The 27,710-nt window shown below is 42.9% G+C and overlaps 1 protein-coding gene across 1 annotated transcript; it reads right to left on the bottom strand.

The window, feature by feature from the left end:
* Positions 1-5,615: 5,615 nt before the first annotated feature.
* hgfb (hepatocyte growth factor b) lies at positions 5,616-27,700 on the bottom strand. Its single transcript, XM_071519978.1, has 18 exons — positions 27,572-27,700; positions 25,698-25,857; positions 25,311-25,423; positions 24,572-24,686; positions 19,781-19,929; positions 18,024-18,144; positions 16,755-16,873; positions 14,827-14,992; positions 14,561-14,694; positions 13,392-13,485; positions 11,829-11,959; positions 11,162-11,191; positions 10,352-10,457; positions 9,149-9,223; positions 8,725-8,874; positions 8,460-8,566; positions 7,890-8,032; positions 5,616-7,343 (listed from the first exon to the last, which is right to left on the bottom strand). Exons 1-18 carry the CDS (start codon positions 27,618-27,620, stop codon positions 7,164-7,166), a joined length of 2,142 nt encoding a protein of 713 aa, XP_071376079.1. The 5' UTR covers positions 27,621-27,700; the 3' UTR covers positions 5,616-7,163.
* Positions 27,701-27,710: the final 10 nt, after the last annotated feature.

Here is a 27,710-nt window from a genome sequence, read left to right as displayed (position 1 = left end):
ACACACACACACACACACACAAACAGACGCCTGCAAGGGCACGCTCACACAAACATACACACGCACACGCACACTCATGGGACACACACACACACACATACAAATACTCCTTGGCACCTGCATTCAGGTTGCTATAACGACATGGGCCATTTTTAGCTCTTTAATAACACTTGAATAGTTGTTACCTGAGATAACCCCAGGGAGACGAAAAACAATTCCACTCTCCCACAAGCCCTGCAGTTTAATCCTCTCTTGTATCCAAGGGAAATAATACTTTCTCTAATAATTCCTTTGGTCTTTCAATTCAACATTGATGTCCTTTTGTGTTGGCTGAGGCCATTAGTTCTGACACATGTATAATTGATTACCATATTAACAGCTAAAATCATTCAGCTCATTTTTGCTGAGGCTGTTGGGATAGACAATGCGCATAATGGCATAGAGCAGCTGGATCCATACGGCTTGTCCCTCCCTTAGCTTCAGCTGGACATGAAGGTATGTTGTAACCACAAGGCCATGTAATATTGTGCTTTTCTATAAAAATTATTTCAGCCCAGCAATCTGCTGCAGACTCATCCCAGTCAATGTGCTCTGTCACCCTTAGAGGAGTGGGACTTATATACAGTATAATGGAGACATAAGGGAGACAGTCGTCACATAGCGCTCTTCTCTCCACTTAAGTTCAAAGGTCACCAGCTAACATTATTCATGGTGCCTGAGGGCTCAATCCGAGCGAAAGCGGGCGAGATACAGAGAGAAAGACGGACAGAGGGAAGAAAAGGACAGAGAGGATGTCGTATCTGTGCCACCGTTCAATAAATGAGCAGAACACAAATTACTGTAAGTGTGTTGCCTTGGGCCAATTCAAAGGTCAGTGCTGGGCCAGCACTTTGACCTTATCTAAAAGGAACGAGTGACAAGGAGAGTTCAAAATGTGTCCAGTGATGAACACGTGCACACACTCACAAACGTGCACGCACACACTTACATACATGCACACCAATTTGACTAATATTATTCAGCTTCACATTAGATGTAATTGAAATGCATTATGTTTTATGTATACTAGATGAAAGCTAATGAACGTGCCTGTCTTGACAACATGTTTGTAATCAAGGATCACATCCATTAAACTAGTCAAGGTAGCAAATGATTAAAAGATGCAAAAGGCCTGAATAAAAAACCTTCAAGAACAATGGTTTATGAGGAAAAGTCAGGAGCGCAAAGAAGGGAGGAGAGGAGGAGGAGGAGAGGAGAGGAGAGGAGGTCTATGACGTCAAAGGTGAGTGGTTGGTGGCATACATCGCGTTATCTGTAGCCCATATCCCATGGTTACCATATGCCCGACACCACCAGGAACCTGGGACAGAGAAAGCAGGGTGACGCACTGTACACACACACGCACCGCAAGACAGCTGGCACCGGGCATTTACACAGATACACACAAACGCAAACGCACCTTTACCCGCACCCATGCAATGCCACCTGTACCTGGATACAGCACCAGCGTCTCGCTCACACAGGGGGAGGCGTTTCTAATTCCATCCTGGGTTACAGAGAACACAGAAGGCTAATATCTGCAGCATCTCCAACCGAGAGAGGTAACACACCTCTATCCCCATGAGATCATCCTGACAGAGGGAGATAGATAGAGAGAGAAAGACGGGGAGACAGATACACACGGGGAGAGGCAGAAAGAGACACAGACAGACAGAGGGAAAAAAAAGAGAAAACACGGGCCGAGACAGAGACCAACACAGAGACAGACAGAAGGGAAAATAGGAGGAAGAGAAAGCAGCATATTATCTCTGTGTAGAGTCCTGTGAGGAACAGCCTGTTTGTAGAGTGATACCTATCAGCTCCCTGGCTGTCTCGGGAGATATTACTGCACTGTGGTGTACTTTACCCAGATAAAACATCCCCTGCGTCTCTGATAGAAAGACTCAGACAGATAGTGGCAAGGTGAAAGGGAGAGAGGCAGAAAGACTGTCAGACAGATTGACAGACAAAAGATTGCCGGAATAGAAGTTGATCTCTCCCTTTTAGGAATGCATGATACGGCATAATGGATGGGATATGCAGAATTTATCATTTGGCAAATGCTTTTAATGAAAGTTACTTACAGTACATGACAGTCAGTGAATACATTTGCAGTGTGATGCCCCAGCAGAAATCAAACCCCCAGCCATTGCGGTGTTAAAAAATTGATGCAGCTGTACAGTCTCAATTTCAAACAATTTCCCTTTGCCTATGGTAATTTGTAAAGGAAAGCCTTCCCTCTGAGGCACATGGAGGTGTGTAATGTGAGGTTTTAAAGCTGCTTCAGTCCAATACAATGAAAGCTGTTTTTCATGTATGTATTTTCCCACCACATAGAAGTTCCGGCCAGTTTCCCATCAGCGTGCAGCCGTCACGGAGAATCAAATCAGCATCAAATCAAGAATGCATAGAGTTTTCTATACAGAAAGTAATCTCTGGTGTGAAAAGACTTCTGGGCATAAACTTGGAAGTTGGTTATCACTTTGAGACTTTGTGGGCTCCCAGACTCGGCTGTTTAATGTCCCCCAGCCTTTTCCCCCCCTCTGATGATTCACCCTGCTGTGTGCCTATGCCTGCCTGCGTGCCTGTCTGTCTCTCAGTCTGTCTTGCTGGCTCCTGGGGCCTGATTGAATAACTAATGATCAATATCAACACTGCCACTGCCACAGCGACTGATTTACTGCGCACATCGATCCAGACTTTGAGATGTCATGAAAAAAAGACACACATTGTACTGCAGGCAAGGTTTTGTGGGGCTAAATCGTCTGGATTTGACACCACAACACTCAATGTTTCCAGGCATTGGTGAAAATACTGTGCGACAGAAAATGTTTCATTCCCAGTTGAGGGTGTTAGTCATCAAAATGTTTATTTAACCAAGCATGCTAAGAATAATATAAAATGGTGGGGTGGATGGCTTCAAACATATTTACACCTTTGTGCTGCCCAGTGCCACAATAGTGTCATATTGTTGGCCAATGAGCAGCTCCATTTGAACAGTTGGAGATTAAGTGCTTCTCTCCAGGGCGTTTGCAGAATAGTTGCTGAGCATAGGAGAGCATTTATGCACACTTCCTTCTGCCATATTTTCTCAGTCAGTCCAGGGATTTGAAGCAGAGACCTTCTGGTCACAAGTTAGCTTTTCAAACCATTAGGTAAATGCCAGATTTCATCCGCCATCGCTCGCTAATGATTAGTCATGTAATTCAGTGGTTTCCAAAGCATTGGTATCCAAAGTTGAGCTGTGATAACATTAAAATGGGCTTCCAAATGAAAATAAAAAAAATAGATGGATTGAACAGTTGGTTTGGGCAATTAATTTCATGAAGCTACCTGCTGTATCGTGTGCATATATATTGCCTTAGCTTTCCCCAGTTCCTGCAAATTACGATAAGCTAAATTACTGTTGGTAAGTTGTTTTGAAGCCTAACAACTAGCAAATTTTGTTAAATGAGTCTGCACAACAGTCTCTGAACAGTTTAAATTGTGACAAAAAATCCTTTTAAATCTGTGAGTCCCCAGAGATAAAGTCTGAATCGCTGAAGTAGATGATATTGATGTTATTGTTCACATCATATTAGAGTTACACATATCTTTAACAAAAGATATCTCTCCTCAAAATATATTTGACCGTCTAGGTTTTTTTTTATCCTTTCATTGTATTGAGCTGTGCTATGAAAACTGAGAATAACCTTGATGGTAAACTAAGTGTGAAGATAGAGTGGTGCGTCAAGTTACAGCATGAAATACTGAGAAGAGGCAGAATGAGTTTAAGAGCTTTAACTTTATCACGCACACTATTCTCTTCTCAGCCTCAAGTGTAGTATTCATAGACATAGAACATGAAAATATGTACACACACAAACACACACACACACACAAACCACTACCAATGAGAGCTACCAATGAAAAGACCACAGAGAGTCCAGAAAGTGCCTGAAATGAGAGGGTAAATGCCATTACAAAGACAGCCCAATTAGATTATGAAAGATGTTCTTAACTTAGTCTGAAACTCAATGGACTGTAATGGGAATCCTGTGGCTTATAAGAGCTTTTCCCGGGAATAATCAGTCTCCCTCTCTCTGTTTCTCACACACACACACACACACACACACACACACACATGCACACACACAGAGGGACTGAGGCGCCACCTCTAGCACTTACATCTCCGCATGCAATCATCAACCAACTGCGGCGGCATGTGAGAGCGCCGTGCTACAGCGTTTGAATTTCAATGGCCAACCAGCCAGAGATTTAGCTTAACATTTATCAGGAAATACCACACTTATCCATTATACTAAATCAGTCTGAATCTACTGTGTAAAAGATGAAAAAGCCTACAGTACATATTTTACGGGTAACACGTCAAAGTATCCAGTGGCGGTGTGTACCTGTGTCCTCCATCATAAGTAAATGTACATTTCTCAGCTTGTTCTCTCTTTTTAACACACACACACACACACACATAGTGCTTTCACGGCAGCATGAACAGCCCTGACACAAACCATGTTCTATGGATCATTAGCCACATGTATGCTGTAGATCTCATGGTGCACTGAGCCAGGGTCAAGTCAGCCACTCAGTCAGTCTGTGTGTGTGTGTGTGTACTTGTGCTTTTTCTTGTGTCTCTCTGCCTCTACCTATACGTGTTTCTGTCCATTTGTCTGACCTGCAGATGAAAGCGAACTTCTTACACTTCATCTCTCTTTGATGCCTCTACAGTATCTGAGTATTATCAGAGAGTGCTGTGTGTGTGCATATCTGCGTGTGAGTATGTGTGCTGCGTGTGTCAGCGTCAGCGCATAGTGCCCACACTGTGCATAGCAACAGAAAATGTCTATCCCTGTGTATTTTCTGCTTGCTCCATAAGTTCCCTAATACAACATCAATGGATTCAGCGTTTAATCTCCAGCTCTCAGTCCTCAGTCCCTGCTCTGCTCCTTCACCTTCGCTTCACACCTCAGCCACCCCTTCCTCTATACCACCACTCCACCCCCACCGCACTACCCCCACCTCTCATGCCCCTTATATCTTTCTCTTTCGCCCCGTCTCTGAGCTCTGACTTTAAATAGAGCAAAGACAGAATACTGCCATTCTGTTACAGTATTTGATCACAAACAGCTCAGAGGCTGAGAGGGGTCGTGTGTGCGCGTTTGTGTATGTGTGCACAAGCCAACATTTGTGTTTCTATTTGTGTGTGTATGGGCGTACGCGTGCACGTGGGTGGACGTGAGTGTGGGTATAGCCGTGGGAGCGTGCATGAGAGAGAGAGAGAGAGAGAGAGAGAGAGAGAGAGAGAGAGAGAGAGAAAGCGAGAGAGAGAGAGAGTACAGTTAGATTACCAATGACATCTTTACGTTCTTTATGCTACTGTAGTGCCATCTACTGGTAGGCAAAGGTAACAGCATTGACTTAATTATGAGAGATACGCACTTACACTCCCAACATTTGCATTCATTACACATATAGGACATGCATATGCATAAGAGACATTTATAATCATTTGAAATCAAAAAGCATGTCTTAGATTAAAAAAACTCATTTTAATATATTGACAAACATCATAAAGCACACAAATGAAACACTTAATTCAATGATTTGCTTACTGAGATTGAGCGTAACATTCAGCATACTGGTTAATATGTTATGAAATTTATAGTGAACGTACATCATACAGAGGACATAACACAGTACTGTACAACCTGTAGAATATAGCAGCTTGCAGCAACTTTCAGTGCACACACACACACTCACACTTTCCCGCACAGACATAATGTAGTTATAAAATGAAGCTATCTCAGTCATTTACACTGGTAAAAGAGGTGTGTTAATTTGTTTGAAGGGCCATTCAGTCAATCCAGTGAAGCACTCATAACAGACAATGGAGTTATGAAGAGCATCTCCTCTTTCCAGACAAAGTTTGAAGCGACAGACTTTGTCAAGCTAATATCCAGAGTGCATTGGGACTGGAGGTCTGCCAAGGTCTGAGTGTGGGGAGAGGATAATTCATTCAGCTCAGGTTCAAACATGCACAAACTCTCATGCACGCTCACTCTCTCTCTCTGCTGTCTCTCCTGCACACACACACACACACACTGATGCACGCAAACAGACAAACGCAGATAGACGTGCACATTATGAAATGAGAAAGGTGTTAGGAACAGAACAGGTATAGTAAAGAGAGAGCTTGTGTGGACACATACTTTTTTTTTATCATATCAAGGCTAACCTGCCATACATTCCTTTTTATCTATACAGAACGGAAAGAGCGTGTTGATTCATATATACAGTTGGTGGCTTTGCGGTAACATTAGAATATTGGAGTTAGGTTTGGTGTTTCAGTACAGTTGACATGATTATGAGAAACTTTAGAATTTAGATCACATTGTACATCATTTATCTACCTACCACCGCATTCACTTTCTCTCGTCACAGATCTATAAGACCCAAATCACCTTTAGAGTGTCACAAATACACTCATTAAAATACTATATACAGTTAGGACCACTTTATCTAAGCCCGTAGTGATGCAGAGAGCTTGGTTAGAGCGCCCTTAACAGTGCCCTACCACTGAATAGTTTTCTAAGTGGCCCATTGATGCACTCTACAGAGGGAGCCACTGAACCACTGCACTTTGGTGTCCAAAACATTCAAGTAATGCCAGGAATAAAGAGAGTATTCACACGCACACATACCACTCCGGTGGATTTGCTACTAAATGAAAACCACAAACGATGAATGAAAACCAAATGTTTGCCTGTCTGATCTCACTAGGTCTGCTCACAACTCATTCAAACACATCCTTGGTAGCATTCTAGTTGTATCAGGTCCCATCTTTTACAGTCAGTTGCTTCAGCTGTTCATTTCCTCCATCCAGGATCTGAACAGTGTTACCTTTTATCCTTCATAATTACCATCAATGATTCACAAGCGGCATGGTATCTGTTAATGTTGTGTGTAATTCTAAGTACATGGTAGTTCCCCATCCATCCCCAGATCAGTTTCTAATGGATCTCTGGGTTACATATGGACAATACAGAAGTCATTCGGACAGCACTGCTGGAATTAGAGAAGTACGTTTGCTTTAGTCCACTGCTTATGTTTCAGTCTGTGGTGAGTCTCTACAAACTCTCGAGGTTAGGGTAGTATCTGAAGACCTTGTGGATCCACTGTGTGTAGAAGGGCACGTTGATGAAGATGCCGGGCTGGTTGGCCCGAGCGCAGCCTCTACCGTGGACACTCACTCCTAAGATAACCCTGACCTCCCCGTCCCGACACACCAGGGGGCCGCCATAATCCCTCTGCAAAACACGAAATAAACAGCATATTTTTATAAGGCAGTGGTTGAGAAACGGCTATCATCAGTGTTTACATTTTTGAGATGGTTGAATTAAAGCAAAACATAGTTCTATGTTCCTAGTGATTGACAGCTCCATCGGTATTTGTGAACATGGACAGCTCTCTTCCAAAGCTAGAAACCAGACAACCAAGGCTCTGATCTGTGATGTTATTTAGGGCAGAAATCTGAAGCTGCTCTATTTACAATGGATCGGATGCTAAGCTTGCGGACTCAAAGAACATTTGTTCGAGATTTAGAGCAACCTGAGCTTTAAAGGTGCTGTGTTGAACCAAAAAGCAAATATTGTCATAAAATCTAGGAACTATCACTTTATCCAAGAAGTAAAGGTTTGTTTACAAGTAGAGACTAAACTATAAAACATTATAAAAATACTATGTGAATTCTAAGGTGGAGTTTCCCTTTTGAACCGTGAAAATGGTATTTGGCCTCATACTTGGATGGTAAAACACCTGAGAGAGAAAAGGAAGAGATAACAGTAACAGTTTACCTCACACACTCCCTCGTTCCTCTTGCCTCCTGCACAGATCTTATTGTCGGTGATGTGGAGGCTTCCTCTGTGCTGCTCTCTACACTTCTCATTACTGACTATAGGCAGGTCGACCACTTTCAGCACATCATCATGGCCGCTACCTGAAAAACAGGAAAATCCGGAGCCGTTCATTGATTCTGTTCTGTTTTAGCACACAGAGATGCAGCAATTGTAGGAGTCCTACTTTTTACAGTATCCAGTGCATTCAACATATAATTGCTATATATATTAAATTTCTAATTTTGTTCTTCTTTCAGCCATCACAAATCACAAGGAATGTGGTGACCAATTGATTAAGAAAGGATTGTGTTACAAAATGCCTATTCAGCTCCATCTTACATAATTTTTAGAAAGAATAAGCAGAATAATCCAATATTACTGCAGGGTAAATGCAAGATAGATGCAAGATGGAAGACTTCTATGATTGCTACATCTGCACAACATCCCTATGTCTATGGATACAGGTGGTAGGTATAAGAGTAGCTGTATATATACACACAATAGCTGTAGAGAATAGAATAGCAGTACCTTTGGTTTCTCCCCATCCATACATTTTACACATTGTTCCTTCTGGGATGGAGCACCCAGCCACAGGCAGCTGAATTGTGCGGACACTCTCTGCAGGAAAGGCAGGCCTGGAGCAGAGAAAACACAAACCATGATTTGCTTTTTGCCTCAAATGAAGCATACACACACACACACACACACACACACACACACACACACACACACACACACACACACACACAGTTACATCAATATATCATTGAGATTATTTTTTCCAGGCACTCACTTAGACAGTCTTATGAGGGCCAGGTTGGAGCCCTCAGGGCCACATATCACATGAGCTATGCTGAGTTCCTGCCTGTTGGACCAGTCAGGAGCTCCCTCTCTGAGATCAGAGACTCCCAGCCACACCCGATACTCGCTCAGCTCTGGAACACTGGAGAGGCATTGGACAGGGTTAATATATTATCAAATAATACTAAATATTTATTATGGAGCAATGGAGCTCAGACTGATTAACATTAGAGATGAAAATTGATTCAGTCATTTAGGTGCTTACACTTGAACATACAGTGATACATATAAACAGAGACACAAGTACTACATTTAATACACTGACTGTATAAAATAAAAATGCAGTGGCAGTGCAAGGGGACGCAAGCAGGAAAGAAATGTGACATAAAGAGAGAGGGAGCTAGTAATGAAGTTACCAAGAGGAGAAGCACTGTCTGTCAGTCAGTACCCACTCCTCTCGTACGAGCGAACCTCCACACCAGTGCATTGACCTGGAAAGAGCAGAGAGTGGACATGACTCATCATGGACTGGTCTAAGTCACCAACAACTGCGGGATACAGGCACTGATGCAGCATTCCACTTACAAGTCGTAAGTCGGAAATTCTCAGTTGCTAGGTCGTACTTACAACCTCCGTGCGTTCCAGTGGTCCAGCTCAGAGACGGCCACGAGATTTAATTTCCCCAATGTAAAACAGTGTTCCCCATGCAACAGCTAATGTTATGTCAATTATATTTGCTGAGAATGTTAGCAACTTTAAGTTCAACTTTACATTTCAAATGTATGTGTGTAAGTGTAACCATATACCACACAGGCGGTTTGATGGATTTAAGATAATGCAGTGCTGAAAATGCAAGTCCATTTTGAAGGATAAGGATGTTAAAAGTAATGTTGTGTATGTTGCCATGGTGACGTGACATCAGATAATTCAGAAAACTCAAGGTTGAGAAATCTTGCTTGAGTGTCCTACTTGGAATTCCAACTTGAAGGGCCGTTTCATTGCTTTGTTCCTAATAGCAACTCAGAATTTCCGACTTTCTGACATCTCTCAAACGCAGCATAAGCATCTGTACAGAGAGAGCCTATAACTAACTAGAATGTATACTGTAGATGTGGGCTTTGCAGGACTCAAAATTGCCCTGCGTGTACTGCAGTGAATTACTGCTGCACTATTGCTCTGTCCCTGAGTAAAAATGGCTGGAAATTTCTTTTTTTTTTTCTATTTTTCAGCTGTCAAAAAGCACAAAGAATAATCTGGCGACCAGCTAATTATGAGACATTTGTTTTGTGTTACAATTATGCCTAATCAGTTTCACTTAAATTGTTGGAGGCTACTGATGGGGGATAAATGCATGGTTTTGGGGGGCTTTTATCAAGGGTTCCACTGTAGATTAAAACTATAAGGAGAAACACATTTGCTCTGAATGTTTGCATGCATGTAGCAGTGTTTCTGTCTTCAGTGTTTCTGGGCAGGATGGAAAAGCATCTGCAGCAGTATTTGAACTCTCCATTGGAAAAAAAAATACTAATGAAATTCTTTAAAGGGCAGGGTGGCCTGCCCTTTTTCTTCAATGGTAGATTAAAGTGTGTAGAGTGTCATATGTGGATGTATTGCCGTACCCTCTCTGTATGCTGACCATCCAGCTGCCCTCTGATATGCTCACTGGACCTCCCCCCACTATCCTGGGTCTCTTATGGATAATACACCCCACAGAGGACGGCTCACCTGGAAAAGCAGACAGACACACACACACACACACACACACACAAACACCTGGTCAAAATATTTCATATATTTCATGTCATGTAGCAATTACCATCAAAGTTAAGAAATAAATATGCATTTACAGGCACGGCCATATTCAATGGTGACATATTGTTTACAAAAGTATATGGATCACAATACAAACAAGAGGCACTTGAGCTGCCTAATGTATCACCATGATATATTAAACATAACCGGCTATGCTAATGAGGTCATTAATTACACTAAATGTGTTAATTAGCAAGTATGTCTGTATCAACATACTTGTCTTCACATAACACCTGGGCTGTGTTAATTTGAAATCCGTACTGTCTCTTAGAGTTTCAGAAAAGCACTTTTTCCTCATAATATGCAAATTTATGCAGCAAACTCCAAAATCTTATCAGATCATCTCCTCTATAGGGGGAATATATTGTGTAAGTATGAAGTTTCTATCATGTATTGTTTTTGAGTTATTGTGTGCACAAGAATGTGTCTGCACACAGACAGACAGATGCCACCATGACGACATAACCTCCTGCACCATGGCACCGCAGTGGTGGGACATAAAACACAATTGTGCTACTTGCTACTTGCCTTGGAGGCTATCAAATACAGAGGCACAGCAGCTGAGCCACTTGAAAAAAAACAGACAGAGGGACAAGCTGACAGACAGAGACACTCACCCTGTGGAATGGTGTTCTGTGAAGCTTCACCTACACAGAGGAGAGGAGACAAATGAGGGATGAGTGGGTATTAACTGATACAAGATAAGAAGAAACCACACACTATCATTAGGTCCACTGGCATCTCCTCTGTATGTATATGTATATGCACTGAAGCACAAAATTCATGCATACATACTGTACATATTTACAAAGCAGCAGAAACCTCACTAAAACAGACACAGCCAAGGACACAGACACACAGACACAGACACACACACACACACACACGCAGTCATGGTGCCTTTGGCTCTTGCTCCATGTGGGAATGGTTAGACAGACCCCCCCTGTCTTCCTGATGAGTTGTGAATCTCCTCTGACACACTGACCTGCGAGTGTAGACAGATCTACACACAGCCAATAAAGTAAGTAAAGTGTGTGTGTGTGTGTGTGTGTGTGTGTGTGTGTGTGTGTGTGTGTGTGTGTGTATGTGAGAGAGAGAGAGAGAGACAGAGACAGAGGGTGCAGACAGATCGACACAAGCTCTGTCTTATTTACAATTCACAGGAGGTCAGACAAACGGTCGACTTCACACAGTCTATCATCTCCTTTAAATGTGCGTGCATCTGTGTGTGTGTGCGTGTGTGTGTGTGTGTACACTGTAAGTACACATGTGCATGTCACTCACATGGTTTGACATTGCAGTAGTCCCAGTATATAGCTGTGTTGTTGGTGTAACACCAGGGACCATGTTTGTCTTTATCAGGGTTTCTGCAGTAGCTTCCGTCCAGGCCAGGCATCAGCATGCCCCTCTCTCCACTGGACACATACACACACACACACACACACACACACACACACACACACATACACACACACAATACACAATAACGATAACAGCATTACCAAAGCGATCCAATAACTATTCATCACCATTTAGTGATCCGATCTGAAGACAATTTGAGAAACTAAAGGGATTTTTTCCATTTACACAGACAGTTCCACTGTTTCTTCGATGAAAGCAGAAAAAGTTTTCCCGTGATTTACAACTATTAGTATTACTAAAGCTGAACCAATTTAGCCAGATCGTATCTGGACAGTCAACACACACAGCTGTGTATGCTCTCTCCCTCAGGAGGAGATAAGGTGATCTACAGAGGTATTACTCACCGAGACAGTATGCACCCACCTACACACACATATCTAATACATGCACATGCAGACATATCCCACACATGGGGATATTCTCATAAGAATTTAAAAACCACAGAATTTTTTCCCAGACTGAATGCCTGGGGCGATAAGACGGAGGAATTGTGTGTGTGTGTGTATGTGTGTGTGTATGTGTGAGAGGGAGACTGCGTGAGAGCAACAGAGCAAGACAGACAGAGTGTGTGTGTGAATGAGCGAGAATGTGTTGGGGTTGAGTGTGCATGTGAAGCTACAAATGTGTACATGCCCAGGTTTCACATATTTGTGTGTGTGTGTGTTGTGTCTCTGGCAGCTAGCATAAACAGCCAGCTGTGACTCGCTGGCCCTGACCTTTGACCCCCTGGGCGGGAGCCAAGCAAGGGGGCTGATTGGCTTTGAAGTGTTCCTCGCAGGGAGGGGCTGGGGGTCAGAGGTGAGGTGTGAAGTGTACGTCCCCCAGCCAAGTTATCACTGGGAGTCATTCCTGCTGAGTTAGGTCATCTTCAGGGAAACACTTCTCTAGCCATTTAGGAGAAGCTGGAGAGGCTAGTCACGGCACCCGCAGGAGCCTTTTCTCCTCTGAGAAACCCCAGGGCTTGCCTTGATCCGCTAACAACAATATGACTTAACTACAGGTCAATAACAGGTCGCCCCCCCCTTACCGACCACCACCCTCACCTCTCAGGTTCACACACATGGTTCTGGAAAACACAGGCACACATTCTCCTGCATACCAGCACCGTCCTGCAGAAACTTTACATCGCAAAAAGAGTATTTTTCTGGCGTTCATTTTCCCATCGGCATCCAGTTAATTTGGATATTTTCTGGGCATTATCAATAGTTTGCATTGATCCCAGCCTCTTAAAAGACTTCTGTACTCGAGGCTACTGCTGGTACAAGAGCTCTGTGACATTCTGATCCATATTTTAGGGAGATGTGCTTGGTTAGTGTATACTGAAATACAAGGAAAGTTATTGATAGCACAGTCCTGTTTTGTGCATCATGATGGGGTTTGAGAAAGTGATTAAGTTAGCAAGTGGTGCGGATCCAGTGGGCTGACCTGTAATGGTGGTCTCTCCAGGGATCACAGGGCAGGTTTGATCTAGTCCTTGACTGTTCTCCTCGGTAAGTCTCTCCAAAGCCGTCATAGCAGTCTGCAATAAAAAAAAAAAAGCAGTCATTCTATACACATATGTCTGAACAAACACACAATAGCTATGAACAACAAACACGGATAACAGGCGTCAAGTTTGCCAAGCTTCCATAAACTTGTACCACCACAACAATAGTCTTTGTATATTCTGTACCATACAGTATTTGTTGTACTGTAAATCATGTAAAGAAAAATCAGAGGACTTGTGAATTATAAGCAGAGAAAGCTAAAGAAACCCCTAGATTCCAAGCTATTATGGTTCTCATTGGATCTGTAATATGCCTAGCTGGGAGCACATATAAGCCCACAATGGTGCCTAAGAAAACATAGGTCATAAATATGTTCTTAAAACTGTCTGTCACCCTGCTTTTCATCTACATGTGGGAACATACTCAAACCTCAAGAGTAGACCACAACACAACCTCAGAGAAGGACTTATAAATCCCACTGCAAGCCCAAACAGCCTCTACGAAATATCCCAAAAATCCCTTGAGAAATTTGAATTTGTGTATTCAGCCATGGATCCACATCTTTTACTTGCAAATAAATCTCTTGCTGCCCCAGAAAAATTTCAAACCAGCACTAATCCTTCCACCCCATCTTTCATTGTCCAGTGAGACCTGACGATCCTGAGCCGCTGTCAGAGATGGTTTATGTGACGCGTGGTGGTCAGTCCTTCCCACAGTCCGATAGGGCTACAGTTCTCCATAGGGAAGGAGAAAACATGGTCTCAAACCAACACGTGTGGTTACTCTATTAGTAGTTCAGCAGATCTAACTACAAGGTCTCATGTGAACTCCAGGGTCCACAGAACATGAACATGCTGAATATTTCACTGCTTCAGATGTAGAGTAAATCTGCTCTCCCCATGCTGTTTTGACTGTGAAATGAAACCATAATTAGGGATGGGATGATATGCTTATCTCATGATATGATTTGATACGCGATATGGGGTTCATGATTAGATAAAGCCACGATACGATGTAATACATAAAAGTATGACTGTGAAGAATTATGTTTATTTCTGATCTACAAGTCTTTCTAGCAATGGCATTGGCTTGTCGCTTGTCTCTCACCATTGACCTGCATGTTCTGGGCGCCACACTGAGGGATGTTGGTACAGGACATTGTGCGGAATCTGGGGTCGGTGGTGAAGCACCATGGGTAATCTTGGCCGTCTGGGTTCCGACAGTAGTTTTCTCTCAGGTCTCTGGAAAGCATAGAGTTAGTCATTCTGTAATCTGTGTGCATGTGTATGTGTGTGTGTTTCTGTGTGTGTGTGGGTGTGTATGTGTGTGGGTGTGTGTGAGTGGATGGCTGTCTATATGCGTGTGTGACTCACTTGCAGCGGTAAGCCTGAGGTGTGAATGTGTGGTTATGGGGATACTGAGAGTCCCAGCGTTGGCAGGTGAGTCCAGTGGGCGTCACGTCGACTGTCCCCCTGTAGCCCCGTCCTCTTCCATGGTAACACTCCGTTGTTTCCTCCACATTACTTTTAACGACTGTGTCTGTGGAGGAGTGAGGAATATTGGGGGTGTCAAAGGAAATTTAAAAGACCATTTAAAGAATAAATAGGGATAAATGACATAGATTAAAGTAAATGTTCTACAGTATGTGAACGTGCCTTTGATATGTTGACTTTGGCCAAACAGCCTCAGTCTTTGGGCCACCTGATAATAACAGAACAGCTCCCTCTAGGGGTTCAGAAGATCTATTATTATGCTACTATGGCCAAGATTTAAAAAAAAAAACAAGACAGGAAATCCTATCTGGTCTACTTTTCTGCATCTCGGATCATCCTAGTCATGGCTGCTACAGTCATCGAAAGCAACGTGCAAGCACTAGTTCATTATCCATGAGTTCATTAGCCTGAACGTTATGCATAACTATACACAACATCAGATCCTCCAGTCTCTAAACAGACAGTTTCTGTCCATACAGCTTGTCTAAAAATAGATTTGCACTGGTTATGACGGTAAACAAAGGAGCCGGCCTTTGACAAAAGAACACTCAGTCTCTCTGTCTCTCGCTCTCCCCTCTCTGCCTTGTTTTGATTAAGACTAACTGGGTCGTAAACTTGGTCTGTTCCCAACAAACCCCCATATCAGAGGGAGAGAGAGCGAGAGCGAGAGAGAGAGAGAGAGAGAGAGAGAAAGAGAGAGAGAGAGAGACACACACACACACACACACACAAACACACACACACACACACACAGAGAGAGAGAGAGAAAGAGAGACACACACACACACACACACAGAGAGACAGAGAGAGAGAGAGAGAGAGAGAGAGGAAGACAGAGAGACAGGGACACAAACACAGAGAGAGAGGGAGAGAGAGAGAGAGAGAGAGAGAGAGAGAGAGAGAGAGAGAGTGAGTAGGGGGTGGGAGAGGATTTTTAAAGGGAAAAGCAGGGGGAACAGTGAATCACTGGGTCCACATGGAGGAATGCCATCTAGTAAACACGGTGCCAGGACTGCTGATGATTCTAGCAGGCAAGCAGGCCAGTCGCAGAGTCAGGAGAGAGGAGCTGAGCCCAACAACAACACTAGTATTCTCTCTGCTTTATGTTCCTGAAGACCGCAGTAGCTGTCTCACCTCAATGACTTCATATCAATGATAGGGTCAACTAGGGCATATCTGGCTGACAGTTTACTCTGTCTAAGAGTGTAGACACAGAAAACACTACATGAGCATATTGGACACATTTGTACACTGCCAGCAGACACACACACACACACCCCTCTTACACATCACTCACACTGCTCACTCACTCGCTATGTGTGTGAAGTGTAATGTAAGCAATCTGCTTGTAGTGTGTGTGTGACCCTGGTGTTGTGTCTGTGTGTGTAACAGGAGGTTTATGTAGAGCAGTAACTGAGCCCTCTGCAGATTGACCACCACACGTAGGAGCTGGCATAGAACAATAAACAGCAAGCCAGTGGTGCAGGAGGAAAATAAACATTCTGGCTATTAGAGAAGACATAACAGAGAACCAAACCGAAGAGGAGGAGTGTGTACGTGTGTTTCTGTGTGTGCGTGTGTCTGTGTGTATATATCCCATAGCATCAGCCAATCAGAGGGAGAGGAGTGACAAAATGAAAGGTACAGGACGTTATAAATTCTGGTCACACTGTGCACTTCTTTTTCTGCTACATACACAAACACACCCACACACGTACACATTGGCTTTTCACTTAACATGCATAACAAACTCATAGCAAACTCATGAAAACACATACACAAACAAACACACATGCATGCGCGCTTACCGCAGACTTTGATGTTGCAGTACTCCCAGGGTGTGTGTGGGTCCGTGGTGAAGCACCAGGGTCTGTGGCGTCCGTCTGGGTTCCTACAGTAGTTATCGTCCAAGCCCTTGTCAGGATACCTAATACAAAACACATACAAATAACAAGCTCAGAGCCAGAAAAAAACCTATAAAAAGAGCGAAAAGCATAGCAGAACTGAGTACATTACATACAGTGGTAAAAACCCTTATGCTGCATATATCATCCATCAATCATACAGCACACAGCACATTTTTATGGCTTGAAGTTCAGCAGAACTGACACAAAACAAAACACTAATTGCCACATTCCTCATTCCTTAAGCCCTCTGAAACCTGAAAAGAGAATAAAATTTCGATTTTCCAAATGATGGGGACAGAGCAAGAAGCGATTCACCGTTGCATGCAGTTCAGGCATTAGTAACTGGGATACTACAACAGCTACATCTGTGAATCTGCACAGAGCTCGAGGGAGCGTGGAAGATAATAACAGGCTGCACCACTACAGGTGTTCTAAGTCCTCCCAAAGCCCCCATCCCTGCAGGACTCTAGTCTCCAGCAGGCCCACAGTGTCGGGCCGTGGGACCCCCTCATTACATTAGTGCTATGTGCAGCCTGGGACCTCGTTTACACAAACACTGGGATGATTAAGGACGTGTTAACGAGTCCACACTAATCCAGACCACCTGCCTTCTGACTAGCTGGAACACACGCTTGACACGGACACAGACACACACACACACATACACACAGACACACACACACACACACACATGCACAGATCATGTAAGGAATAATAATACATTACTGGAATATGTGGCCTACTTAAAATAGGTGTAAACTTATCTCCAGGCTGGACTGGTCTGCTTTATAATCTACTGAGAGCTTAGAGGAATTTAGGCCCATTAAGCCAAAATGAAGTGTTTTTCAGTGTAGCACAGCTAAAAACACACAATTACACTGCAGTCTGATAACATTCCTCCAGGGAAGGCACGCTGGCTGATTCCAAATCACTCCATCTCCAGTAAAAGAGCAATGTGGACTCCACAAATATACAAAATAAGAGTTAGTGCCCCATAACCATATTACATTTTTCTATGATCTCATTACTACATAAGGTATTGCCATGCAATTTCCATAGTTTTATATATGACCTTGTATGTGAGGGATTATGTGTGATTGAGCATGCAGACTGCAGTGTGATTGGCCATGCAAGTGTGTGTGTGTGTGTGTGTGTGTGTGTGTGTGTTACCTCTTGGGGTGGTACAGGTGTTTGTGTGGATCATCTAGGTCCCAGCGCTGGCATTCCCTTCCACTCTCTGTGTGGTCCATTGGTCCTCTGTAATCTTCCCCATTACAGCTCATACACTCCACTATGCAGCACACATGCGCACGGACAAACACACACACACACACACACACACACAAAAAGAAAAACAAACACAGCTCAGAGTAAGAATTTAAAAAATCAACATAGAGAATTTCAAGTGAAATTCAGTCTTCTCTTTGTTATATCTGTGATGCATCACAACCAACATTTGTGATTTGAATAAATCAAAAGGAAACATGAAGGGTGTTCTTTCAAAATGAGACATTTGGCACTTTAAAAACACCACACATCACAACAATTCTAACAAAATGATCGATAGCACAGAATTAAAGTAAATCATGACAGTAAGTAAGTTCTTGGTCGACAAAGCCATAACACTTTCACATATTGGATCTTCTATGTTTTACAGATATTAAATGATGAATTTCAGGTCATGATTTCCCCCCAAAAAATGGTTATATAACATTTTGGAATTAAACTCTTCATATATACTGAAGTATAGACGTTATACTATATATATAATGTATGGAAACACATAGTGTGTGTCTGACTAATGAAGGTAAGGATCTCTTTGATGTACAGAAGGTACCATTAGTTGTTTAGCATGGTGGGTAGCACACATTGTCTAGTGTAAACAACAGAAAACATCTAGATTAGAAACAGATGTTTATGAGTCCACCATTCCCATGACAGAGCACATTTTACGCCACTGCACAATGTGTATGTGTGTGTGTGTGTGTGTGTGTGTGTGTGTGTGTGTCTGTGTGTATGTTTCCCATTAACTCCAACTAATTTCTGAATAAACCCTCCCAGCCATTTTTCTTCTGAACAAATGCACGCTTTCTATCAAAATAAAAAGAAAAGGTTGTTAACTCAGTTTTATAGCTCGTGGTAGCCCGGTGGGATCCAATATGTGAGTTGGAGAGCAACATAGATTCCCATCCTGCGCTATCAAACCACAGCCTGGTCTCTCATTAACATGATCCAGTGTCATACACACAGAGGGAACATCCCCTCTGACAGCATGAATCATCAGGGATTAGATAACAGAGGTCATTATCATCCCCTTCTACAGGGAGAGATCAGTGTCTGACAGTAATATTGTGTGATATAACATAGAGGCTGAGACAGTGGTGGGAAAGTGCTTTTCTCTCATCCTGACAGGATAAATATAAACGTTGTATGTATATAGGCCTATAACTCCAACCAATAGGCACTGTGTATCTGTGCCACTGGGATAGCTATGTAAAACAGCTAACATTTTATCTATAGGAGAGGACAGGGGGATTAATCACTCCAAATGCCCTAACACCAGCCTCTTTGGGTTCAAACCATTTACAGAGCTGGAGCATGATGGAATGAGAGAGGACAACATAAACTGAACCTCACACCTGGAAACGGCTGCAGCTGGCCTCGGCGAAAAGAGAAAACCTGTGTGCACACACATACGCACGCACACAGCGCTGCACAGCTAGAGCCAACATCGCTTAGTGCAAGGTACTGTGTGATTGCCTAATTTGCTGCAGCTCATTCCAGACTATCAAGCCTCAATTGGTGAGGCAATTTGCAATGTGGAATGGGCATTATTTCAAGATGAATGTCCGCTCACATATGTACATTTTGTGTGTCTGTGCATGTGACAAATGTATGTTTTGTGTGTGTGTGTGTCAGCAGCCTACCCTGTGAGCACTGTGGTATGCCACACTCCTGGTGTCTGAGGTGTGGGCGGGGGTCAGTGGTGAAGCACCACGGTCCAGCGGTGGAGTTGTCAGGGTTCCGACAGTAGTTTTCCCGAAGGTCCTTCTTCCTGTACCTCTTAGACATGAATCTGTCAGGAGGCAGAGCCACAGTTATGCAAACAGACACATGTACAAAGCCTGGCTACCAAATATTCTAGCTAGCATGCGTAGCAACCACTCTTTCAAAAATGCCCAAGGCCACAGTTTCTGTTGGCTCTTTTATCATTGACAGAATCCATAATCCTGTACTCATGTTTGAAAGAGCTGCTGCCAACCTCTGGTGGCTGTAACCTGCCTCGGTCAGCGAAAATTAACCACAGTCACTATGGAGACTCCAAAGGATTGAACCTTGGAAGATAAAGAGTTTTTGACGGAGAGAGAACTATTCTCTATTTTCAAAAGGATCAATATGTACGAGCATCATTAGTTTTCCATGAGGCCGGCTCTGCATGTAGTGTAAACACAGTGATAAATCTCTGTGTGACTCATATCTTTCCTACATCAGGCAAACATATGGTTGTGGTCACTAGTTGTGATGACGGACACGGTCCTGACTGGGACAGAAATACGAGTGTAGTCTTCCAGTCAAGTTGTGTTTTTCCAAATGAAGATGAAAAGACAAAGTTCAGAAGTAGCCTTTCAGTCAAATGGGTAATGACAAGTAAATTAGAAATGAGAAGGCCTTTGCTCGGCAATCACAAAAAAGGAGAAAGCTTTCACTGATAAAGATGCAATTTGTTATTGTGTGTGTGCATGGGTGTATGGGTATGTGTGTGTATCTTGTAATTTTGTCTCCAAGTTTCCCATGCCTGTGAGCCGACTGATAAAACATACCAACCGCCTGGCTTTAATTACCTGACCTACAGAGACATTCACAGCCGTCTGATAAAGCAGGTTCACTGGAGGGTACAAACGTAAGCTGCCCTCTTTGATTATTGCGCTACAGCGACGACTCACTGCAAAGCCTTTCAAAGTCATCTCTGGCATGAGAGACAAAGAGTGTAAAGGTGTAGGGTGAGCTGTGCCTCTGTGTGTACATGTGTATTATTTTTTCTTTAATCAAGTGAAAAAAATCTGCCAATGGGGAAAAATAATCGTATTTGTTTCCAAAGCAAATCAACTTCTAAGGATACATAAAAATACCATACTCCAAGCTAAGAGTTTTCATCCGGATACATTGATTAAGAACATTCCCTTTGGACAATTCCAAAGGCTGCGCAGAATTTGCGATAATGATAGTGACTTTAAGGAAAAGAGTGGTGAGATGTATAGTCGTTTCAGGTATTCTCCCAGTGTTCTAGATACAGCTCTCTCTAAGGCTAGCTCTCTTGAACGTCATTCCCTTTTAAGGAGGAAACCCATGACTGTAAAAAGTGATTGAGTTTTTTTCTCTACCCGTTATAGTACCGAGGCTTACACTATAAGTAACATCATCAAAAGGAATTGGGGTCTCATCCAGTGTGATGGATTACGTGAGGTTTTTCTAGACCCCCCAGTATTTTCTTTTCCTCCTCCTACCCTCGGTGACAGACTGGTGCACAGTCACCTATCTGTCAAGGAACAAGTTACATGGCTACCTAGAGTGCCCAGTGGTACCTGTAAGTGTGGCCATTGTAAACAATGTGACATAGTAGTCAAATCAAAAGGGTTTACTCACCCAATAACACAACAGTTATATACCACTAGGCATTTTTTTAACTGTAAGACTACATATGTTATCTACTTACTTTCCTGTTCTTTTGTGATGCTTTTTATGTGGGACGCACTAAACGACGTCTACAGGACCGATTGGCTGAACATAAATATGCTGTCAAAACTGGTAATTGTGATTATGCTATTGCTAAACATTTTAAGGTCCTTCACAATGGCCACTCTGTCTTTTTTTACAGCTATTGGTATAGATCATGTCCCTTTAACCTCTAGAAGATGGGATAGACAGAGAACACTCAACCAAAAAGAGATCCTCTGGATCCATAAGCTCTAGGCTATGGTGTTTCCTGGTCTGAATGACTCTATTGACATGGTTTCTTTTCTATAGACTTATCTGATTTATATATTGTGTATGTATGTGTTGACATGACATGTATGTTTGTTAATAGATAGATGTATACACTGACCTCTGGTGGTGATAGGTCAATATTGATGGCCTTACCTGGTACCAGTAATTGTCTTACTACCTCACCAGCTGACTGTCATTAGACTAATGTCAACCTATGTTATATATGGTATGTGAGGTGAACTGCTTTCATTGCTATGCCCTGACGAAGGCCGTGTGTGGCCGAAACATGTTGGCTTGATTTTATTTGTTCGACCATGAACTAGCCTTTGATTAAAGCTTTTTAATCATACGAAGAGTGCCTTGGATTCGCCTTTTTTTGGCAAATCAACTCCTTGGAATCACCTTGTTGACATTTACTTGATACTAATACAGTGATCTGACCATTCTGCCTTATTTCAACACTGACACTGACACTTGTAGAAAATTCCTCTAAAAAGTGAAACTGCTTTGGAAACAAGTGGAACAATTTTTCACTTGATGTAAGAAAAAACAATATTTTAAGACTGAATATAAGACTAAAGGCTGGACATTAAGCTTAGCAGGCACAGACTACGATCAGTGGTCATTCCACTTTCATTATCCTACAGATTTTAGGTTTTATAACTCCACTTAACTGGCTCTGTTTTCTGTTGGAAGCATATATTTTACCAAAAAGGCTTTGCGTATGACTACATATTGAAAAATGTGTGTTATCTGGGGGATGCGCCTTGTTGGAAAGGCTGTTGGCTGGTATGTAGGTGCCCCCTAGTGGTGAAACTGCGCACCTGCTTTGTTGAGCACATGGAGCTAAGTATACTCGCTGCGGAACGGGGCGGGGCTACAGATCGAACCTGTAATCCCGCCCATTGATGATTTCATTGGTTTAGAGGTCAAAACAGGGTGGGACTACAGATCGCCTGTAATCTAAACTGAGAATCCACTATGGTTGGAAACGAGGGAAGTAGTGGTTTGTTTACATAGCAGTAGTTATTCAATTTAGTTTCGTACCGTACATATATTCGCAAACACCCTGTTGCATGTAAGAAAAGTCAATAACACCAGCAATTAAAATAAAATGTTTTTATGGTGAAATATATTTATTACCTTTTCAATTTTTTTTCAGAGAGAGAGAGAGGACATTACTTTTCACTCACTACAGTACTCACTATCCAAATCATCACAATGCACAACCGACAAGCATAGTTAACATCAATGCTATCATTACTGGCTCCCTAGCTGCTAATGTTAGCTAGGCTACAGATCGCTAGCTGCTAACGTTAGCTGCAGATCGCTAGCTGCTAACGTTAGCTACAGATCGAACCTGTAATCCCGCTCATTGATGATTTCATTGGTTTAGCGGTCGACTTCATTGTTTTAGCGGACGATTTCATTGGTTTAGCGGCCAACCTGTACCCCGCCCCGATCTGTAGCCCCGCCCCTATCTGTAGCCCCGCCCCGTTCTGCAGGCTGCAGCTGGGTGCTTCTGCATGGAGCTGCGCAGTTATTAAGAGACAAGAAAGCAGAGAGACGTGGTCATATCTCGCTGCTCCGGACCGAATCTTGCCGCGTCCGAGTGGTGTGTGAGAGTTGTGTGCGTCTCTGACGAACTGTAAGTAATTCTATTACTGTCGGAGGTGGAATTGTACCTTTTATGATGTTGGTTATTTAGCAGATAGTGTTAGCTTCCTACAAGTGGACTATGCTAACTTAAAGCTAAATGTGGTTAGACTATGCTAACAACTCTATTTCACTGTTCCTATCTCCTAATGATGTTGGCATTATACATTGTTGAAATTTTAGTAATCATGGCAATATGTTGGAAGTCTGTTTACATAGTTTACATTAGATTAAGCAGCTATTTCATTTGTTGGTTAATTATGAGAATTTGGAACTTGTGGAACTTGAGTATCAGCCTTGTTTATATGTGTAGTATTGGCAGTGATGTTATCATTATGTAGGCCTAGAGTATAGCCTAGCAATTTGAGTCATTCATATTTGGTTGCTTTGTTCTTAATATCTCTTGTGTCTGTTCTTATTGTAGACCACACCATTCTCCACACCTGTAAACCCAATTGGTTGCAATACTGTGCTGTTGTGCTAAGAGAACAATTCAAGTAAAGAAGAGCTAACTATATCCAAGTGTCCTGTGTGTTCTGACCGACACCCCAAGGCGAACATTATAGTGAATCAACACCCGAAACAGTCCTAAAAGGCTCCCTATTCGACACACCTAGAGTTTAACCAAAGGCTGCATATTAGATATGATCCTAATCCCCCTAAAACGCGCTCACACACACACACACACACACAAAGATAAACAGTAAGGCCACAGCAGGAAATGATCTGTGACTCTGTAGCGTTACAATGAGGTCAGAGCGTATCAGTTCTGATGAATGACTACTCCCAAGACCCTAATCAACCTCTAATATATCACAAACACATACACACACACACACACACACACACACATACACACACACTAGCCTCTAGCTTCCAGCTAATTGCATCACTAACACATTGCCCCATGCTTACGGTAAGAAAGAACCATCGGTGAACCTGACAGCTCTAACATTATTAGTTCCTGTTTCTGAGAACGGACATGAGTCAATTCATAAACGACTTTCAGATTGTCAAAATTCAGAGTATTTTTCCACACAGTAGTAGTGAAAAGAAAAACCACATCAGAGTCTTACTTGTGTTCGTGAGGAATAGGAGAGGCCCAGGCTTGGCACAGGATTCCACTCACTGTCACCGACCTCCGCCCCCTGTAGCTCTGACCTGTACCCACAATGCACTCCCTCACGTAGTCTGGAAGAGAAAGAGAGAGAGAGAGAGAGAGAGAGAGTTGGTGACATGAGCCAACAATGTGAGCACAGTGTTGTGTATACAGAGCCAGTAGAGATGATGAAGAAAGCAGACAGAAGGAGATGTTCGGTTATAATACTTAGCTTAACAAGGACGTGACAAAGCCAAAATCCAAATCTGTTTTCCTAATCTTCTGCAAAACATTTGGAACCAGTAAAAATAGTCTCCACAGCTTGCATGTTCACTATTGTGGGCTGGTGGAGTCAAGGGGAGGGGGGGGTGAGTTTCCATTGTTTACACAAACACCAAGTTAATGACCATAATGTAGGCTACTACAACACGATAAACACCACATCACCCCTTGCCCCTCCTCGTCTTCTTTTTAAGAGGTGCCATCATTATGAAGCACAATGGCTCTGAAAATCATTATTTAGCACATTACAATCATTAAGTTCTCCATATATTCTGAGGCAGCTCCTGTTCTACTAAAGAGTATGAAACTGTAGCTCTGATCTAATTAAGTGAGACAGAGCAAGAAAAGTTATTCTGACGGAAAGATGAGGTGATAAGGGAAACACCACTTCAGTATCTGCTGATGGAAAGAAAGGGCAGAACGGCACAGGGCACCTTTCTTCTGATAGAGTTGGTAGTTGAAGTCCTGCTGGCTCTGGGCTCCTGGTGAGTTCCTGTCGAAGGACAGCCACTGGCATTTCCTGTTTTTATGATCATAGAGGAACGCTCTGGAGAAAGAGAGGGAGAGAAAAAGAGGCAGAGAGAGAGCCAGGAGAAGAGTGAAGTGCATGATGGCTAGTTTTCCTAAACGTCTTCAAGCAAAACCATTTGTCAAAGTTAACCCAGGACAATCAACACAGCTTATGGTCATGTGTTACATAACTATGTAAAAAGCAGTTAAGACGCCTGACAGAAGGGTAAATACCTGTCAAGAACATTATTAAAGGGTGACATCCATATTCTTCAAGAGCTGAAAGGTTAATGCTGTAAGGTCAGACATACCTGCAGGGGAAGGGGAGCCGCTTGCTGCGGCTGCAGGCTTTGGCACACTTGGCCATGCTCAACTTCCTGCTTTTGGTCAGGTGGGAGGGGTCAGGAGAGCGGACGACCAATCGTATGCCATCAGTCCTCTGGTAGTCCTGGAGCGCATTTCTTCTGCTCTCTGATACACAATTACATACATGTTCATCACCGTTCAGCAACATTTACATTCTACATTTTAGGCATTTAGTTGACACTCTTATACAGAGTTATTTACAATTAGTGATGCATGCTTTCAGTGTATTTCTCAAGGACCGAGCAACAGGACTGTTGCTGGGGTCAAACTTCTCTTTAACCATCTACTCAACATGAGGCCTGCTGTAATGAGGCTAGTGGCTACCGTGATAAACACGTGTATCATCCAATCATCTCTAATACACCGAAGGACCTGTTTAGCACATGTGCATATTAATCTACACATATATACACACCAAAAAAAAAACATGCATGCACACACACACACACACACACACACTGACAGGCATGAGTGTGTTATGTCTCTGTGGTATTGGAGGCACATTCTAGCTAGTCTGCTAATGAGCCCAGCTAGACTGAGGAAGGGCTGGGCAACAGCATTACAATGTGTGAATTAGCCTGCTTTAACTGCTATTAATCTACAGGACCTAATGGGATGCGCAGTCATTTATCACTGTCCCCTTAGCAACTTGCCCAATGAGACCAAGACTGACCACACACACACACACACACACACACACACACACACACACAGGCACGCACACACGCTGGGCCCCAGTGCTGTGTCTGTATATTGCCTCTGTTGTTGGCAGGTTCTCTCTGCATCTCTGCAAAATCAGAGAGCCTGTTAGACATTCAGAGAGAGAGAGCTCTCTCCTCCTCCTTCTCCTCCTACCCATTTGAGCAGAAACTCTCTGCCCGTACAGTCCGGTCTGACTGTAGGAGAAAAATCAACACAGCAAAACTTCACCAAAGGGATCTAAAATGGTAGCCTGATGTTTCTGTTGGAAGGTTTGCCTCGTAAGCTGTAGGATGAGCAGTGATCATGAAAACACCGGAGAATGTGAAACTGTTTCAGATGCAGCATTTGGTGGTTTGGAGATGCGGTAAGCAAACTGAGGGTCAGAAGGTTCATGTTCACTGCGCGCTCCTCAACTTCAGTTCACCGGCTCGGCAGTTTCCCTGCCTGAGTGCCGAGGAGCAACGAGGCGCGAAATCGCCCTCTATTATGATTACAGGATGACTCAATCGCTAATTAGATTTTTAATACGTCCCATTTAGAGGACAATGGGCTATATCTATTCACTTTATCATCGAATTTATCTCATGTGATCCTCCAGTCAAACATTACGTTAATGCGTCCCTATGCGGTGTGATGCGTTCTCGCGCAGAGATGTTGCAACAATCTACTACAGCAAGAGTTGAGATGAAAAACCTCCCGCTGGATCGGCAGCAATGATCTTATCATAAAGATTTTTTTTTTTTTTTTTTTTTAATTTATAATGTGAAAAAATCACCCAGTAGTACTGAATAAATGAAAGAAACCACTAAAGGACATGTCTTCTTATAACGAGCTTTAAAAAGAAGTATAGCCTATTAATCATGTCCTAGAAGGACATACAAATATAACAATAAACTGTAAACACTGTAAAATCCTATATGGATATTGTAAAAACATTATAGTGATACCACATGATCTCCACAAAGTAAGATGAGGCCACTATTACAGTAACTCATGGGATGATGGTCTGTTTTGTCAACGGAGCGCAAACCAACGCGATGGGACACCACCAGCCCGGTAGCCTAAATGTCGATAGGGAGCAAAACAAATAGTTGTAAACTGTTTCCCACAAACTCACCGGAACAAGAAATGACGAAAAGTCCGACAATGATCTTGTAAATCCACATCGCCGCTGTGTCGGAGAACAACAGTTTCAGAAACAACTGAGATGCTGCTTGTTCTGCTGTCGGGCTGCAACCCGGAGATGTTGCTTCCAC

Source organism: Centroberyx affinis, unplaced genomic scaffold (genome assembly GCF_046629955.1).
Source record: "Centroberyx affinis isolate AG114_WGS23_722 - 3 ecotype Tasmania unplaced genomic scaffold, CSIRO-AGI_Caff_v1 ptg000755l_1, whole genome shotgun sequence".
NCBI classification, from domain to species: domain Eukaryota; kingdom Metazoa; phylum Chordata; class Actinopteri; order Beryciformes; family Berycidae; genus Centroberyx; species Centroberyx affinis.
This window is presented reverse-complemented; position numbering and strand designations above follow the sequence as displayed.

Coding starts and splice junctions, on each gene's coding strand:
- hgfb (XM_071519978.1), bottom strand. CDS start 27,620: ATGTGGATTTACAAGATCATTGTCGGACTTTTCGTCATTTCTTGTTCC. Junction 9,224..10,351: donor ATGGTCAGCATACAGAGAGG/GTACGGCAATAC, acceptor TGCTCTTTCCAG/GTCAATGCACTGGTGTGGAG. Junction 7,344..7,889: donor GGAACGAGGGAGTGTGTGAG/GTAAACTGTTAC, acceptor CGTGTTTTGCAG/AGGGATTATGGCGGCCCCCT.